General features: G+C 40.4%; 1 protein-coding gene across 11 annotated transcripts in view; it reads right to left on the reverse strand.

Moving 5' to 3' along the window:
* Nucleotides 1–19,096, reverse strand: part of unc-13 — a 129,383-nt gene that overhangs the window by 25,413 nt on the left and 84,874 nt on the right. For 4 of the 11 annotated variants that reach the window (XM_066295139.1, XM_066295140.1, XM_066295138.1 and 1 more), the window contains 6 exons: nucleotides 10,062–10,102; nucleotides 6,797–6,893; nucleotides 5,335–5,409; nucleotides 3,624–3,843; nucleotides 1,127–1,247; nucleotides 66–172 (listed from right to left, as the gene is read on the reverse strand). In XM_066295139.1, the coding sequence (XP_066151236.1) occupies nucleotides 66–172; nucleotides 1,127–1,247; nucleotides 3,624–3,843; nucleotides 5,335–5,409; nucleotides 6,797–6,893; nucleotides 10,062–10,102 (661 nt within the window). Of the gene's footprint in view, nucleotides 1–65; nucleotides 173–1,126; nucleotides 1,248–3,623; nucleotides 3,844–5,334; nucleotides 5,410–6,796; nucleotides 6,894–10,061; nucleotides 10,103–11,122; nucleotides 15,223–15,274; nucleotides 15,708–16,668; nucleotides 18,692–19,096 lie in introns of those variants that run through there. The other 7 variants (XR_010733266.1, XM_066295134.1, XM_066295130.1 and 4 more) reach the window with 4 other exon arrangements.

Consider the following 19,096-nt stretch of genomic DNA (forward strand, 5'->3'; position numbering starts at 1 on the left):
AATATACACACATTGACACGTTTTAAGACTATTATAGTATGGGAGAACTGGGCGCGTTCACAAACCTGTAATGGCAATTTTGGCCGACCATTTCGAGGTACCGTCCAGTACCGACTGTTTTACTGCCTTCATGTGTCCTGAGTGGCTCTTTTCGTCCACGCCGAATACATCCCTAAGTTCAAGAATTTTTAAAGCCATGAATACATTAAAAACCGTTTTTCTCCAAGGCTGCAATAGTGTTCCAAAAATCAAATCCTCCCATTTGCCTCAATTAACCATCTCTCTTCGCCTTGGGGTAAAACTCTACCCAAATTATTTTAATTTAATAACTCAATTATTATTCCTGTTTTTTTTTCTCTTTATTTGGCCAATATTCACCGAACCTTTCAAGGCTCTTCGAATGTTTTACTTTCATTCGTAAAACAGGAGAAACATTGGGGGCTGCTTCAATAATTAGCCTTTTTGCCCCCAACAACCATAAATACCTTTTAGGTGTTTGTTTTCCCTGAAAAAATTCTGAGAAATGAAATTCAAAGAGGTTTCCCAATGAATTAAATTACGGCGCGTTTTAACAATGGAAATTTCAAAATTCTCACCCCTGATCGGTTAATAGAATAAAGCAACCACCAGAATCAGTGTTGAGAAACTATTCGCTTTCGTTGCATCTAAATGGCGCATCTATCAGCTGCAATTTGGTCCATGAATTTAATATTAATCAACACTGATTTTTTTCGCTTATTTGGATCCAATTTGTTTCGATAAGTGATTATTGAATTTATAATCGAAATGATTTTAAAACAACAAATTGGTTTACAGGTTAGTTAGTACAGGTTACAACAAACGAGTAAATGGACGTTCAGTTAATAGATTGTTAGTTCTTATTATTGCATCTTCCCTTGCATGATAGTTTTATCGGAGACTTGATTAATTAACGCCTTGCGAGTGGGCGAAGTCTGGTATAATTAATATTTTATTAACGTACGCTTTAGGCGCTATTGCAGTTCAGTTTCTGGCACTATTAAGTCGTTACTACACCTTCTTTTTTTAACCTAATTCGCACTACGAAGTAAACCTTTTTGCTGGAAAGTAATTTGTATTATTGCTATACAAGAGATTCGGGGCTTACCTAATAAGCTCGAATATTTCAGGTTTTTCCCTCTCTCTCTGTTTCATGCGCTCTTTCATTGCGGTAATTATGCTGTTCGCCTTATCTTCAGCCCCGTGCTTTGAACTCTTCTCCGCCGCCCCTGAAATGAATTTTAAAACGATATAACAAGTGTATCTCGACGAATAATTGCGAATGCAGGGAAGACCGATATAATATCATCATGTTAAAAATGTGAAATATATATGAATTATGCAAAAATGCATTTCTTTCTCTGAATAAAAAACACGCTTTGGATACCTCCAAATGGATCTGGACACAAGTTTCCCCTGTCAATCAAAATTCAGATTAAAATCCCCAGTGATGATTTATGTGTCCGCAATGTTGGATTTTAGGAATATTAATGATGCTGCGTCCATATTGACAGATTTAACGTGCGAATAGGGCTTTATTGTGTGCTCGTTTACTCCGAGATTCTGGAAAAATGTACGGGACTAAAAGGGGGATAAAAGGAGGCTATTTTAGGGGAAATAAAGAATGGTTATTGGGCAATTAAATGCAAGAAAGATGATTTGGTTTGAAAGTTTAAGTTTTAAACCTGGCGGTTGAATACGTGAGATTTATCTTAAAACCGAAACCGCAACTTCAGAGTTTGTTGCACGTAGAGTTTCTTGATTACGACTCGAAATATCTAGCATGGACCAGAACGTTTCAGACAAACTGTTTCAGCGTTTTTACGTTTATTTCGCAAGAATTAGGGGGATAGTAGAAAATGGTAAAAACGGAATTATTTTACGGAATTCAAAGAATTGAATTTCATTTAGACAATGCAGTCAATTTTAAAAAAAGTTGATTTGTCCAGGGTAGTTGCGGTCAATGCAGATTCAGGTTAATCGATTTGAAAATTGTGCATTTTTTTTTTTTTTTTGAAGATTTTGTGAATTTTCAAAAAGGTAATAGATTTTTGATTATTGTCGACAATATTGTTAATCTTCGGAACTTCTTTCGATTTTCGACGATGCCAATTTTCGTCAGTTTTAAGTTGCCATCTAAATGTGAAATCGCGCGATCAACTGACAGATATACGGTCACGTTCCCGAATCGCCATTCGACCCATTTAACATGCGAATAGAGGCTTTATTGCTTACCCGCTTACGCTGGCATCGCCAAAAATGGACTGAAATAAAAGGGGGATAGCAGAAAACTGTTTTAAAGGAAATTTCGATGAAAGCACAATGATTTGTTTCGAAGGTCTGAGCTTCGCACAAGTGGCTCTTTTCAAAATTTGTTTTCATCTTCCTCCAGAGGGATTCCGGTAACTGGCAACACCGAAACGGTTTTTTATTAGTTAGTTGACATCTAAAACCAACGTCACGCAAGAAACTGTCAGATAAATGGTCACGTTGCCGAATGTTCCCTAATCTCCTTTTGACCCATTTGACATGCGAATAGAATTGAGGCTTTATTGCGTACCCGTCCGCTTTGATCTCGCCTGAAAAATAGGGGGGAATAAAAGGGGGATAGTAGGAAACTGTTTTACGAGAAATGGAGAATGGTTATTTGGCAATCAAGTGCAAGATGGATGATTTGTTTTGAAAGTAAGTTTTAAGCCCGGAAATAAACTTGGCTGAAATACGTGATATTTATCCCAAAAACCCGAAACCGCAAATGCCCCAAATTGCACGTAGAGTTCCTTGATTGCGACTTGAAATTTCTGGTAAAAACTCATCAACGACGGCGAGAACGCTTCATACAAATTTGTCATTATTTTTTATCCAGGAGATAACCGAAGGCAACATTGTCACAGTCTTTTGTTGCGGCCTTGACATGACGATAGATAGTTATCACGGGAGCGACCGGTGTTGCCAAACTTTTTAAAATTTCCAATGTTCCCACTCGAACAGCAAATACTCACAAATAATGAGTCTTTTGTGGCAAAAATTGTTAGATAATTAAAAAAACCTCGCAAGTATGAGTTTTTCCTCTCGCCCCCCCCCCCTTTCCTCTTGCCAAATTCACTTCTTTTCCCTCTCATTCAGTCTCTTGACCTCGTGTTTTCACGAATCAACCAGTTATACACTATATAAATGAACCATTAAACCAGACACAACCGATTTGTCTAGTTCCATCCAGGGTGGTATTAATTCAAAATTGATCGTTTCGGAAAGCGTCGTGATAAATCGAGCATCCGCTTCGCTTTTCGGTCCTGATGTTAATTGTGCCTGATGATCCCCGTATTTCAATTTATCTTAGAAACACGCTTTTTAGCCACCCCGTGTGAAAACATAATTTTCTTCTGTGCGACCCGACCCCTTAGGCGAATTCCGTTGAAACAAATTTATGAAGAAACCTTGATGGTTGTATAGCCGCATTGTGGAGTCATCGCCACGTGCCCTAATTCCGGGTAAAAAGTTAAATACACCTCTAACAAAAGCCGAGGTTAGGACGTAAAATCGATACAAAGAAGTTATTCCACGCCAATTTGCCACACTCCATTGCGTTGAAATCCAACACTCACGTTGTAGACAATCAGCATTGAGCAGGTCTTTACATTTCTCGTGACATTTCACCCCGCATTCCGTGCAGCGCACCCCCTGTCTGGCAATACCCCAGAGGAGACCTTCACACTCGTAGCAATAGGTTGGCGAAGTTGCAGTCCAAGGGACGAAGTTGTGAGGGGTGGTGCAGCTTATAGGGTAGATTAGAGCTTGCAGAGTCTTTTTGTAGACGTGCATTTTCTGTATAAAAAAAAAACAAACAAAAATTAATGGCGAACCAACACAATGATAAATTCCGACAAAAATATAACAAGTTGACACTTTTAAAGTCCATTATCTCTTCGTAAAACATCGGTGAAACGGAGCAAGTTCTCACTTAGAGTTGGCAAAGTATTTTCCGACATATTTTATGGTTTATTTTGTCTTTTCGTTCTTTGTCCGGTGAGACGGCGGCAATAAGGTGCGAAATTTGGGGACAACTAGTGGAACGAGTGTATATAAAGTCGCTACTAGGTTTGCCAAAAAAGCTCATTAGTCTAAAACGGATAAGTAAAGAAGAAGTATACCTAACGCAATTTAATACGATTTATTATCTAGAACTAAGCTAAAGCAATTTTACCCATGTAGAAATATCGCCTTCATTCGAACAGACGATGATGTGGGTCGGCCGTAAGATTTCAGTTTTACGTCCCTTAAGCACCTTATAGGCACACTAAGAACATTTAGGTCGGGAGGATAACAAATTGCTTCCACAAACCTATTGTTCCCCAAAGGAAAAATTCATAAACTACTGGATAAAACAAACGCTGAAAACTAGCCCCATTAACCCTCGAAATTGTACCCTTGAAACATTCAAAATTAGCCCTTTTCAAGTTGTGAAACGTTTAAAGTAATTGTTTTTCATTTCGTTTAAATGGAAACTAAATTAAAACGTCTATTCAAATTTGAATAAAAACGAAATCCCTCAGAAACTGTAGTTTATAAATCGTTGCTCCATCAATTAAGTATTTCTGGAATTTGGAGTAGATCTGCCGTCTCCTCCTATGATGCCGTTTAAATTTCCGGTGTTTTAAATCTGAATAAAATTTTTATTTTCCCTGTAGAAAATTCGAAAAATGAAAATTTGCCGAAACACGTTGAAATACTTGAAAATTTTTCAGCTTCGAAGCCCGAAACGGTGTTTTGGCGTCTTCACATCTTCGGAAAGTAATTACAATTCACATTTCTAGCTTTCGAAGATCGAGTAATGTCGGTGTTCTTCCTTTGAAAACGGCCTCAAAAAAATATCAAAAACTTCCACTTTTTAGCTCTGTGTAGCACTCAAACTCGTTCTTGCAGTTATGGGAGCGGAGAGATTTTGGGGGTCTCAACGTCCGCAGTACTGTTTTCTAAATTTGTTATTAGTCTAAAATGACCACTTCTTATCCCCTACGACAGCTTAAAAATGTTGTTTTTTGAAAATCTTTAAACAGTAACAGTTCCTTGCTCTTAAAATTGCCCAAACTGGTTGCTTATACAATTTCGCGATAAAAAAGAAATTACTTAAAAATTGGACAATGTCGCCATGAGAAAATTATCGCACGTTCCCAAATTGGATTTTTTGAAGCTGAATAAAATCGTCATCTTTCCTAAAAACCCTCAAATATTGCCATTTTAATGCAATTTTTATTGAGAATATTTTTTAGTTGTTTCATTACTTTTCCTACGAAATTTACGTAAAATCATACTCACCAATTCTTCATCGTTCAAAGTGGCCCTCGGAACTGCAGAGGTCAGTCCGGCATTCCTTTTCGTAGCAGCCATTGTCTTTGAAAAAAAAAACGTAAAAATTTCATCATTAGAGGAGCAAATGTGAGCGAAAAAATGTTGATAAAAATTTCTAGTCAAAGCCGGAGTTAAATTTCCAAAGAACTGGCAAAAGGTGTTTAGCTGCACTAAACTACGAGAAAAACACATTCCTTTGAGTGTTACCAACCTCGAGATGACTTTATATGTATTGTGCAAAATTGTGCCACGTGAGCCTTGAAATAAGTGTTACCTCAGGACATTACCATTTTAGATTCAAAAAAGGCAAATACGGATGATTTTTAAGTTGTTTTTTAAAATGTGAAATGGGAGTGACAAATTTCATGCACATTAAAAAATCCCTCAGTGCCATGGAAAGCAGATGTATTTCTCTTTGGCGTCAGGGATTTTTTCTAAGTAGCAATCTAAGCTACATGAAAATTTAAGTAGTACACGCATTAATAGGCTTAAAAGTCGGAAAAATCGGCTCTAAATATGCTGCAAAGCTCAAAGCAAAACATGCAAAACTGCAGTTTAACCGAAGACGGCTAACGAGTCATTGTTTTGATGTGCCAGAAAAGGGCTTAAGAATTTTTTCCAATCCTGGTGCACCCTTGCAAGGGAAACACAAACATTTCCGCCTTTAATTGAATCGAGTTAAAAGGCGCGCTTTATGGGCTAATTAAATGCGCTTTCTATCGATTTTCAAAGGGTTGTAATGCTCGTGTTTCTACGCCATTGGTGTCAAGAAAGAACATGCAGGCCTACAGGATTACGAAGCGAAAATAATAAAGGAAAGTAGGAAAAACGACCTAATACCTTGAGCACCTGGAGATTTTGGAAGCGTCGAGGGCACAAACCATCAAATAGAGAGAACAAATAACACAGACACGTTAGTATTTGGTTTTTGCGATAAAGACAAGGGCGTAGGGATGTTTCGGTTGTTTCCATTATTTACTTTATGGCCGAAATTCCCCTACGCGTGTAAATTACAAGAGGAAAGAAGTCAAAATTCACAACGACACACTTAACATTTAAACACACTGTATGTCACATCGAATAATGATGAATGAGACACAACAAAGAAACCTTCATAATTAGTCCTTAGTTAAGGACAACATCAGCCCTTCACAGAAAATTTTCTATCTGCAATTTGACCGGGGTAAAGCGCTTTAAAGACTTAACAGGACCGTGGCTGACGTTTAATTAAACTCGGACTCGGACTATCGTCATTTTGGCCGATGGACGCAGTATAAACAAGACTTGTAATACCGGTCCAAGGGCTCTAAATAAGTATTTTAGTTATTTAATGTTGATCAAGCTTCAATACACTCATTCTTTCTCTTTTTCAAGTTTAATAGACACCACAAAACGACATCAACGAAAAGGTACGATCATAAAAACTTACCAAATCGGAAACCAAGAGGTTGGGCTTGCCAATTCGGATTGGTCGAATGTCCGGCTTGATGTCGATGTTGCTGTAGAATGTATTATCACCGGGCCCTCTGCAAATGTCGAGTATAATAAATCAACCATGTAGCGTAATGTTGTTCCAGAGCTTCCTCAACTGATTTGTTATATTTCAGAATGGAATTGGATATTCAAGTGTATCCAGGGTTTAATAAAACAATAAATTTTATAGGTTTAGACGGGAACTTTATATATACTAAAACTCAATATTCGATAGTTCAAGTTGCGTGATAAGAAAATCTGCAGTATAAAGTGTAAGGCAGCTCAGCGTTATTATCTTTGAGCGCAGTTCTACATCGCGCTTTAAGACTTCAGGGCAAGATTTTAAAATAATTATTTCTCGAAACTTCTTGATGAAATGGTGAACTGAAATTGGCACTTCCAGGCAGTGCCATCTCTGATTGGGCGTCTGTTTATTTTCAATCGTCGCAGCTGCCTAAGTATTTTGAAAAACTAATGCTCAATTGACTATGTGGTTTTCAAGAAATTTAAGGGTGTTTTCGGCTGAAAGTTTGCTCGACGGAATAGCGAGTCCCCCGGTTGGAAGATGGGAAAATTGCAAGGAAATATATGTCTAAAATTTATATCTAGAATTGGGAGGATTCCTGGAGTTAAGTGCTTTAGAAGAGGCTCCTGAATTGAAAAAGTTAGGGCGGTTTTCAGCTTAAAAGTTCATTCGGCGGAATAGCGTATTCCGCATGTTAGAAGACGGAACACTTGAATCTAGAATTACTTGTTTGAAACTTAGTCTCGAACTCGAATGAACAGATGATTTGCTTTTAGTTGAAAAGAAATTTAACCACGGTTTTTGGCTCAAAGTTTCCTTTATACAAGAGTGAATTTCTCCGGCTAAAAGAGGAAAAAATGGCAACAAACGAGGATAGTCTTAGAAGTACCAGACCTCACATATAGATGGCGATTTTTTTGTTAAAAATTTGCTTATATTACAGAGACCTAACCTTAAAAAGCTTACATGTAAAGTTTAAGGGTGTTGTGTTAATTTGTTTTCATTTTGAGGCCGTGTTTAGTGAACGCTTTTAGAGATTTTGAAAACATGGAAAAAATTGGTCATCGATAAGTGATTCAGTACATTAATTGGAAAGGACTTATCCAACGATAAAGCGGAGTTAGATTCTATTCTGGGGATATCTGGTTCTTCGTTAACAACAATGTAAAACATTGGGTGGCAGAATTTAAACGCGGGCGAACTCCGCAGTGATCGACCCGTCGACATTCCAGATCTGACCGCTCTGGAAATTGTGGTGGAAGTCCACAAAACTATAACGGAAGACTGAAAAATGCGCGATATTAGCAGATATGATAGGCATTCAAAAAGTACTGGATGTTGCACTTTGACGGAACAATTGGATGTGATAAATCTGTGCGCAAAGTGAACAAAAACAGCGCCGTGAGGATGATTCAAGGGGGTGTTTGGCAAACTCCCGCGGCAATAAAGCCGAATTTTTGCGTCGACTCATAACCATGGATGAAAGAATGATCCATCATTTCACACCTGAGACGAAAGAGCAGTCAGAACAATGGATTCAAAGGAGAGAATCGGCTGCAAAGAAGCCGAAAACCGTTCTATCTGCAGGAAAGTTTTGGGATGCGCGTGGGATAATTTTCACTGACTATTGCCCTACAGGAAAAATAATAAATGGAAAATATGATACAAATTTATTGCAGCGTTTGGGTAGAGAAATGAGGAAAAAGCGACTGCATGTGACGTAAAAGAAAGTTTTGTTCCATCAAAACAGCGCAACAGTCCACAGCTCCGTCGTCGCGATAGCCGCAAAATAAATCAATTTGGTTTCGAACTTTTCTATCGTCCGCCATATTCGCCAGATTTAGCCCCCTCAGATTATTTTCCATTTCCAAATTTGAAAAAAAAAAGGTTTGGTGGAAAGAGATTTGTCAACGACGAAGAGGTGGAGTTCCAGGTGGATGCGTATTTTCAAACATTCGAATTTTCCTACTATAAACATCGCTGGGAAAAGTGCGTCAACCGCGAAGGGGACTATATTGAGAAATAACGTAATATTTTCTAATTTTTTTCCATTATGCGTTAAGTCGGGTACTTCAAGGATTATCCTCGTACAATGTGAATGAACCTAAATTGCATATGAGTTTTGAAAAACTTAGGAAGAATTTCAACTGAAACTTTACTCGCTCAAACAGCAGATTTCCCAAGTTAAAAATGATAAAATTTGTATCTGGAAACGTGCGTCTGAGCTAAGTTTTGAGTTACAATTAATATGGAAATAGCTCAAAGTTGAAAAGAAATATAAGGAGCTTTCAGATCAAAGTTTAATCTTTGGAATGCCCTTTCAGTTAAAAGAAAGAAAAACCGTGGAGACATGCATCGTGTATGCAATTTAAACGTTAGTTTAGGAAAAATCCTGAAGGTTTTTGAGGGACTTATGGCGATTTTAGCCTCGAAGTTTACTCTGGCAAGCGGCAAATTTCCCGGAGTCGAACCAGAAAACCAGAAGGGAAATAAATTACTGGAAATTGTATACTCCCAATGTTCAAATGGAGCAAAATTCTGGAGTGTGCGCTAAGTAATAAACCATGTTTTAACTACGCCAAAACTATTCTTTACCCGCTTTACCAACAATTATAACCGCTCGCGAGCAAAGTTAAATAATTTCGAAATCAAACAAAAGTGGAAATAACCGGAAAGCGCAATCTAACAACGCCAAAACTGAAATCACACTGCCATAGTTTAAACTCTGGAAATTATGCTTCGAACAAGGGGAGTCTCTCCAGACTGCCGTGGAACGATTCCAAAGTTATTTTAAATTAATGAAGAGTGCAAAACTATGCTTCTGCCGACAATACAAAGCGCAAAAGCTGCAGTTGCCACGAATTTGCATTGGAAATTTACGAAGCTGACGGTTTCAGCTGTTGTTGACGAAGTTTTAGTTAGACTTTAAAGAAGGACAAATTACTCGATGAAATGTCAATAATCCGGTGCGACCGTTACGGGATATGTCCCGTTCTAATCCGTCTGGCCAGTGTAAGAACTTAATAACGTGGAAAAGCTTTCGAAGCCTTAAGGGATGCTTTGAGCCTCAAGTCAAATATAATGGCTTTAATGATATCGCATTGCACAATAAAGCTTCCTTGAGGCTGGAAACATAGGCCAAAGGGGCGGAAAAGGGAAACTTTATAAGTAGACTTTCGAGCGTCTATGTGCTTACCCATTGCCCCTGCCACTTCCATCGCCGCCAATCGAGCCGTTCTAAAAACAAAAAATAAAATTATAAGTAAAAAATCATACGAAGGTGCCCGCGGGGGGCAGCCGAAGGATGGGAAACGATAACAACGGTTTATTGTAAACACCAAAAAATGTAGTAACAAATTATTAAAAATATAACAGTGGTATATTAGCACAATTTTCTATACGTTGAAGCGCACTTACTAACTCTTAGATACGCTTAATCTTAGGTACGACCTGTTAGGGACAAGACATCGCGAGGGGGTTTAAAGCACTAGAGGTTTGAGGGCGACTTTCGACCCTTTTGGCCAGCAAAAGTGCAAAATAACCGCCATAGCTAGGAGTATATTGACTATCTTCGCATAGTATAGTTATACTACAAACTGCAACAATACTACAAATACAAACTATATTTTAGACAGTAGCTTATTGCCTATAAGTAGGGGGCTGATTATTATTTATTGATTGTTGGTCTGCATAAACAATTCACTATTTGTGCGACTTAATTTAGGAATATAATCGGGCCGATATCGACCGAAACTTGTGTACGACCGGTCAATTTTCGCTTTAGCTTGAACGGTTAATCACCAGATTAGAAAAGCGTCACTTTTCGTATTCTTACCTTTATTTGTGTGTATCGCGTGAAGAGAATATGGAATTAATTTCGTTATGCTTAAATGTTAACTATACTAATCGATATCGATATACAAGTATCGTAGCACAATTCCAGCCATGCGCAGTTGAATCCCGGAATTAAAACGCAGTGATAGGTAAAACATCGCCGTTGACGTTCGGCAACACTATTCCGGGTCAAATAAATCTCCGTTAGGGGCAATTTATCGATATTAGCCAAACATGGCTGGACTTGCTGATGTAACTTGTCAAATGGTAACTACATATTTTTCTCTAATAATTATGGACGATATGGAATAATGAAATTTTCTTGATGATATGACGTGAATTGACTTGTTGAATGTTGCTGATATTCACCTAAGTTTTAACATGAATCTCGTAGAAACTCTTCATCATCCCCAACATACTCACTTTCTCATCTGGAGGTGGAGCCGCCGGCTCCACTTTACTCTTCTCCTCCGCCTTTTTCTCCTTCAAAGTCTTCAACAGCTTCCACTTACTTCCAGGAGTATCTTTCTCCTTCGGAGCTTCCTCCTTGCTTGGAGTGGCCGACGCAACATGAATCTGTGGTATGTTGGGTTGCTCCTCCGAGCTCCTATACTGACAAGCCTCTCTGTTGAGCCTCTCTTCCTGTTCTTCGTTGGACAAATGACAACGTGCAAATTCGTCATTAATGCTCATTTCCATTTCGTCGTACTCGTCTGTGCTGTGATGGGGACTATCCGGGCCGGAAGTGGCCCCTGAAGATCTATCCTCCTCATCTTTTGATGGCTCTTCTAGATAATTCTTGCTAGGCTCTTCTTGCAGTTTCATCTCTTCCATTTCCGCCTCTTTCCGGTCCCTCTCCAATGACTCATGGTGGTAGACTTTGATCTTCTCGAAGAGAGCTGCAGCTTCGTCCAAGTGGAAAGAACCACGTTTTTCCTCTCGTTTTTTCGCTGAATTTACCGCCAATAAATTATGATCTTTCTCCTCTAAAACCCCATCCACAACCTTAGCTTTCATCCTTAACTCCCTGAGAACAAAGGACATTTTCTCTTTGACCTCCTCCTCTGGTTCGTAATCAGGTTCAGGCTCTTCCAGCAAAATAGTCCCCATTTCCTGTTCTAGTTCCTTGTGTCTCTCCATTTCCTCCAATTTCCTAAGCTCATAGCAATACCACTCGTCCTCACTATCAATACTGTCCTCAGTGCTTTGCCTTCTGGATGAGACTCTTGAAGTGCTTCTCCAAGAGTGAGTGCTGCGGCTATCCTCATCATCTCCGCGATGACTGGGAATTTCCAGGCTTTGCTGATGTTTTGGGAAAGTCCTCAGGGTGTTAGTGCAAAAGCTTGGACTTCCGTCTGTAATTTTAGGTTCTTCTAATTTATGATTTTCAATGCTAGAAGCGCTTTCTACAGATCTCTGTTCAATTACATGTTTTACCTCCTCCTCTTTGACATCATCCTCATATACCTCCTCAATCTTCACTTCAGATTCTTCATTCTCAGTAAGTTGGTCATCTGTGAAGGAGTTAGAGTGCCTTTGTCTATATTTTCCCAAAGCTCTAGATACTGCGAATTCCATAGACGCTGCCGATCCTACAACTACAATCATCTTGTTGTCCATGATGACGGTTTCATCACTTTTATCCGAAGACCCGCTGCTTTTTTTAGTATCTCCGATAGTGGGAAATATGTTGCTACAACCGCTTCCCGGACTTTTTCCTGAGTGCTCCTCTTCAGATGGTAAGAGCTCTGAGTTTTCTTTGGGAGAAACCGTCACTTGCTGCAGCAATTGCTGAGTTTCTTCCTCAGATTTGCTGCTTTTCCTGCTTTTGGGTTTAGGGCTGATTTTCGGGAATAATTCCCTTTCGAAGATGTTTTCTGACATGCTGTCCTCGCTTCTTTCATCCTCTGACACAACTGAGCTAGCCCTCTTTATCACCCATTCATTATCCGATTGTTCCGGATCTGAGAGAGATTGATGTGATCCGTGAGCTTTTCTTTTGGCTTTTTGAAGAATTCCTGAGACTGTAGACACAATGGGATTTCTCTTCTTTTTCCTAGCTACGTGATTTTTAGCAGCCGCATTCCTACTCTTTTCCACCTCCTCTTTTTTAATTCCTCCAGGCAGAGAATAGGACCTATGTCTTTTGGAGAGATGCAGATCTGGCAACCAATTACTTACAGAACTCATCGCGGACTTAAGAGTACTTCCCCTTTTCAGCTTCTTCTTCTCCTCCCTAGGAGCCGGCACATAGCTATTGTTGATAGTGATATACTCCCCGGATTGAGTCATGATAACCTCAATTCCTCCATCGAAATAGGCACCCCCTCTTTGTTGCACTACATACTCTGGTACATTCCGGTTTCTTAAGTCTAGATCCAGCCTGGCAGCCTCCTGTCTCTGCTGCCACGCCCTTTGGTGCTGTTCAATTTGCTGCTGGTTCTCGTAAATTGGCTGATTGGGCACTTGCCTCCTGTCCATGTAAGGAGAGTATCCGGTCTCCGAAGTTTCAGCAGACTTCATAGAACTCGAAGTACTTGCTGTGTCCTGAAGTTGAGGATCTTGGTTGGACCAACTCTCTCCTCCATAGCCCTCTTGAGACATTTGTGCTCTGGAGGAGTCATATCTACTTGAGGTCGGATAGTAACTTAAGGCATCAGTGATATTTCCAGTAGGAAACATTGTTCTGTACATAGCAGTTTTGTAGCCCTCATGGTTGGCTAGACCATCCGGAGCTTTGCTTGTGGAGTAGGACCTGGACAAAGACCTCCTCCTGCAATTGGTCTCTTCAGGTACAGAAGAAAAGGAGTTGTAGTAAGGCGCTTGTTCGTTGACTTCGTAAGGCTCCACCAAATCCGGGTAGTTGATGGTTTGGTTGATGTAGTCAGCGCTGTTGCTGGTGTAGACCGTGGTGTAGGAGTCTTTGTTGTTGCTGCCAGCAACCGAATAGATTGCTGGCTGAGCATTAGCGAGTGAATTGTAGCTCTGCTCAACCACTTTATTTCTATTGGGGCTGACATTGATGTCTGAGGCAGGTGCTGGAGCTGGCACAAAGGTTCCATAACCGTCCATTTGAATATTACTTGGCGACCTCACGTTGGTAAAAGCAGAGAGAGGATGTCCCCCTGGTAACATCTCACTATTTTCTCCTATAGTGGAGTCTACAGAACTCTCAGCGTATCCCCTAATTTTGGCTGGAGAATTCCCAGGAGTCTGGGGTTTGTTGGTGAATGCAAAATAATTGTAGGACTTATTTTTCGGAGACCCTGGAGACTTTTCCAGGCTCGACCATCCAGACATAGACGATAGGCCAGAGTCACTCTTTGCCGCCACTATGTTCGAAGAATGGGACTTGCTTCTTTTAGGAGAGGTTTTAGGGGATTTAGGGGAATGGTGCTTAGAATCTTGATGTGTGATTGACGAGGAATCTTTCGGGCCTAGGAAGACATTACTAGCCATTAAAAATCCCTCATTAGGTGCCGGGGGAGGGGGACTCGAACTTGAAGCTTGCCTAGGGGTTTCTGGATCTAAATAACCGTCCTGTCTCGTCCTCACACTGCAAATCGACAATGTGGGGGACGGAGCTTTTTCCGACATTATATGGAAAATGTTGGGGGTTGAACAAGGGACCGCGTCATAGGTGGCGGGCATGAGAACTGATAGATCTAGGTCGCTACAATAGAATGGATTTTTTGAGTTTCTAATAGCAGCTGCAGCTGCCGCTTCTGCGCACTCTACATGCTGTACCGCTGCACTATATGCTAACCGCCCGTCCACAGTAGAAAACGGTTCACTACTCGCAGTGTCTTGCCGCCTCCTTGGAGACGTTGGTGTCCGAATTCCGCCCGCCAAAGTTTCCGCTACTTCTTTGTCCGAATCCGTCACACTTAATCTCGAATTCGGACGGTTCGCGTACTGCGCATTGGACAGCTCAGATTTGGCCAGCATTACCAATTCGTTTTGATCACGCACGTCACTTGTAAATGTCCAATTTTCGTCATCTTGGTCTGCAGTTTGTTCCTCGTTGATTCCGCCAAGCGACATTGGAGACTCCAGCAGCTTGCGCTGCAACTGCTTGATGTTCACGCTGTCCTGTTGCAGTTTGTTGCTTAATCGGTCCAATTCGTTTAACTTTTCAATGGCCATGTGGTCGATGGAGTCGATTCTAGTCAGCTCCGCAATGTCTTGCTCACTGACGCAGGAGCTATTGCCTCTGTAGTCCTTGTAGTCCAAGGCACTGTAGATCTCTTCTTCAGTAATCGGGGTTTTTTTCTTATCAATTTCGTCCTCTTCTCGCTCCTCCCAAATCATATCGAGCTGACTTGATTGGACTGCAGGGTCGCAGCTCACCAACTCGTCCTCGTAGGCTTGATTGAGGCTGCGATAAAAAGCCTCATCTGGAACATGCATTTCGTCGATTTCCTGGATTTGTGGTTCGTGCGATCTGATGACGTCCAACCCTTCCTCCAGGCCATCTTCCACGGTGCCATTGCCTAAGATTTCTCGAATAACTTCCAGTTCTCCTACAACAAAAAGTGTAGATCTAAGGCAGAAATAAAATAATTGTGATGGTACCTAATCTTCCTTCTAACATAGATATGGTAGGGAGGCCCCTGCCTCCTCCAGAGGTGTAAAAGTTCATCAGCTGAGAGATGACGCTCTGTTGCTCGTACAAAAGCCCTTCGAGCTTCTCCAGCCTCTCCCACATCTTAATGTACTCTTGACTGAGGAGATCCAACGCCCTCCAGGCGTATTTGAGTTCCGTTTCCAGGATGTTGAGGCGGGTGCCCAAACGGTCCATGTACTCATTGATCACGTGGTCTACATTGGCATCCGGATAGGATGAGGGCTGGTGAGGTATCGCGGGAGGCATATTGTCCGGATTGCCTGTGAGATGTCTATCACTCATTTTTCCTTAACGAATCACCTTGAGACTCGCACTACATACTCTTGCGAGGAGGGCGGTGCGTCATGATATGTTGTAGTGAGGTACGCGCGCTGAAAAGGACTTTAACGCATCAGTTAAAAACCACTGGATCCAGAGAGACTTCGTCCGAAGGACGAAGAAAAGAGATGCTACGGGATCTTGTTGGCGAGCACGGTAACGTAATGGAATATGCAACGGAATTATGCCCGAAATGCATACAGAAAGAAAATATGGGGAACAATGAAATATCTCTAAGAGAATTGTTATGGGATGCATCCAATGGAACGTTCTTCGAAAAGTCTATAGAAACATACTATTTAATGCAGGAAATAATAGAAGAAAGGGGTGAATCGACTATATCTCCTCGAGATAGTGTTCTGGTGTGCGCTTAATGGAGGAGGCTTTATGGGCGAAATGTATATACCACGCGTTTGAATTGCATCAAGAAATGTTAAAAAAAACTGTAAAAATTCATGAATCCTGTAGAGTTATGCCTGTATGTTCCCAATGGAATCTGTTTTGATGTTACGTCCGAAATGTGTATACAAAAAAAACGTGGAAAAATGGAAATTAAATGAAATATGCCCCAATGGAAATGCCTCGGAATTATGTCTAGAAAAGGGACTTTGAGCTATGAAGTTTTGAAAGATCCAGTGGAAAAATCCAGATTCTTCATTTAAACGGGGATTTTTTTTTTTTAAGTAAGATCCAATAGCTTACTTATGCATGTAGGAAGCGTGAGTTGAAATTGGAATCCTACTTATGACAGTGCACTCATTAGGCTGGACATCATACCAGGTGGATCATCAATAGATTCACATTTCAATTGACACTCCCCATATAACATCTAAGGGCCGAATTCTTGAATCCGGGCAGTTGAACGTTCCCTGTAGTCGAGCTGATTCAATCAACAGTGTGCAGCTATATAGAACGTCAACAAACAGACGCCATTTCGACGTTATTCCCCGGGAATTTTCTACTCCCCAGATTTAAGTATCTGACCCCAGGGCAGTATCTGAGTATCCTCGACCGCATTACTCACTACGATATGTACGGACGCAAAAATTCGTTGTCGAAGGACATAACTCCAAAAAGGGAGCGGTGCCACGTTTATTGGGCATCCCTTAATCGAAGGGCTACCGATGATGTGGTGGGGAAAATGCATCTTTCCCTGCCGGTGTCATGCGCGATCGATGACTTTGCGCGCATGTTCAAACGAGTTTCGACACGTTTCCGCGCGACACTAATAGTGAGCACTGTAACGTATCCATTGTCACTAACACTTAACGGTTTGGCGTGGTGATAATTGCACTTCAGAGCTCCATGTGAATGCTGACCTGAAAAAATATATTAATTTATCTTGTTATTTGGAAATTTGAGGTTTTGCACCAGAAGCACAGGAGTTTATTTATTTGATGTCTTTTGCTACAAGAAGGTGCGTTGCTCGATTAATCTTGCGAAAGGTGATGTCGAGAGCATCGTTCTGTGGTATTGGCTTTCAAATTGACGTAGATTAATGTATAGGGATGCAACCGAAGCTTTACAAGTAAATTTAAACATCGAGTATCAGATAGATGAGGGGTGGGATAAAAGAAAAAATAGTTCAAGAAGGGACTGATGGGATTAATAAAAAATCTAATAAATAATTCAAGCCATCAGAGGTTTGCGGGCTATATAGCCTCAAAAATGCGTATAAAATCCCAACCAATGGAATGTAATCTAAGATAGAGTGACGGTTTTAATTAAGACTAATAAGCATTATTCATAACTCCCAAATGGACGATAATTACACGTCGGCATGATCATAATTTCACTGCTGGAGATGTTTAATTATACAGGAAGAGCTGTCGAAGAATAACATAGCTGGCGCCGACCTAGATTTCGTATCTTTCCCACAATAGAATCCCGAGGGACCTTGGAGAGGGAACCGAGAATAAATTACAATAATAATTAATATCTTCACTTCTGTTCGCGAAAATTGGGCGGAACCGTTTGTGACGGTAAAACACAGACTATACATACAGGGTGGCCGTTCGAAAACGAGACACGCGCAGTTCTGAACAGCTAGGAGAATATACGAAAAAACGTTGGGACGCGTAAAACCTATTTCTGAGGGGGAAGCATTTATGTAATTCGGACGCCCCTATCTGCGACTCCTAAAGCGGGAGGATGTTCTCCCCTTAAATCTTAAACGGAAAAGGGGGTCAAGTGACACCTCATTTTGAAGGTAATTTTGTGAACTTTATACCTTCGAGTTTCAAGTTTCTGTTGCCAGCACAACGAAGAAGGCGCCTTCTCCAAGAAGCGCAAATTGAGTTACTCACGTTTAGTTATTTTACCTGCTTCACTTTACAACAGTAACAACAAACATTCGAATCAACAGTAGAGATTATATTTTACGTTTTGTAAATAAAAGCGAAGTTGCTACAAGTTAATTGAGTAAACTTTCGCAATGCCCACTGCCACTGAAAATCATGGCGAACTGGGGTCTTGTGTGAGAAACGAAAATAATTTTTTTCGATATGAAATGTTAACTGTACGAGAAATTTCCAAGAGATAAAAAGGTTGGAAAAAGAGCTCAATGTATCATAAAAAAAATCGATGCGATGTAGCTGTCCGGTGAAAAATTATGGTCATTTTTGTACCAACTCTCACCATTTGCACACTGCGAATAGACATGAATGTTGCATAAAAATAATCCCCGTACTAATGAATAAATGCATAATGGGTTTTACTGAAATCCAGATATAGCCAAAAAAAATATATTTTTTTAAAGAACTTTGACCGTCAATAGCGCCTAAACTGGACACCTGTTTCGAATAACTTTTGAACCAAGTCTTAATTGGTCGACCCAAATAATCTTATGATACCCTTCTTGACGTGCATTTTCGGGACGCCCTATATATGGTCAAGAGTATCGACTGTCATCATGCACTCTAAGCATTAAATTGCATTGTAACTTTGGTGCATGATGGCAATCCAGCGAATCAGCTTCGCGGTTCGTCAAAACAGATCTCACGTGGGTAAACAAGGAAGATCCCCGCCCAGAGGTGAGAGGACCAAAGTCCACCGCTACGCTGAATGAGACCAAAAAAACCGAAATAGTATCGGATTACTGAGTGAGGGTGAGTATTACGCAGTTTTCTAGAAATTAAACAGCAGAAAATAAAATTTGCTTGGACAGAAAGAAATGACAAAAGTTGTTCTCAGTATATTTTTGGAAAATACATGTTGATTTTTTTGACAGACAAGACATGCAAGAATAGTTCCAGTAATATGACATATACAGGGTGTCCCAGAATAAGGGGGCCAACACTTAACCACACATTCCTTGGTCGAAAATATATCGATTCATGGTGATATATACGAAATTTTCTCCTTCTGGAGATACAAGCTTTTAAAGTCTCACTTTTTTTAAAAAGCTTTGCAGATAAGCCGAAAGCGGCTAGATGGATTGCTACGAAATTTGG

The sequence above is a fragment of the Euwallacea fornicatus genome, chromosome 22 (assembly GCF_040115645.1).
Source record: "Euwallacea fornicatus isolate EFF26 chromosome 22, ASM4011564v1, whole genome shotgun sequence".
Classification (NCBI taxonomy): domain Eukaryota; kingdom Metazoa; phylum Arthropoda; class Insecta; order Coleoptera; family Curculionidae; genus Euwallacea; species Euwallacea fornicatus.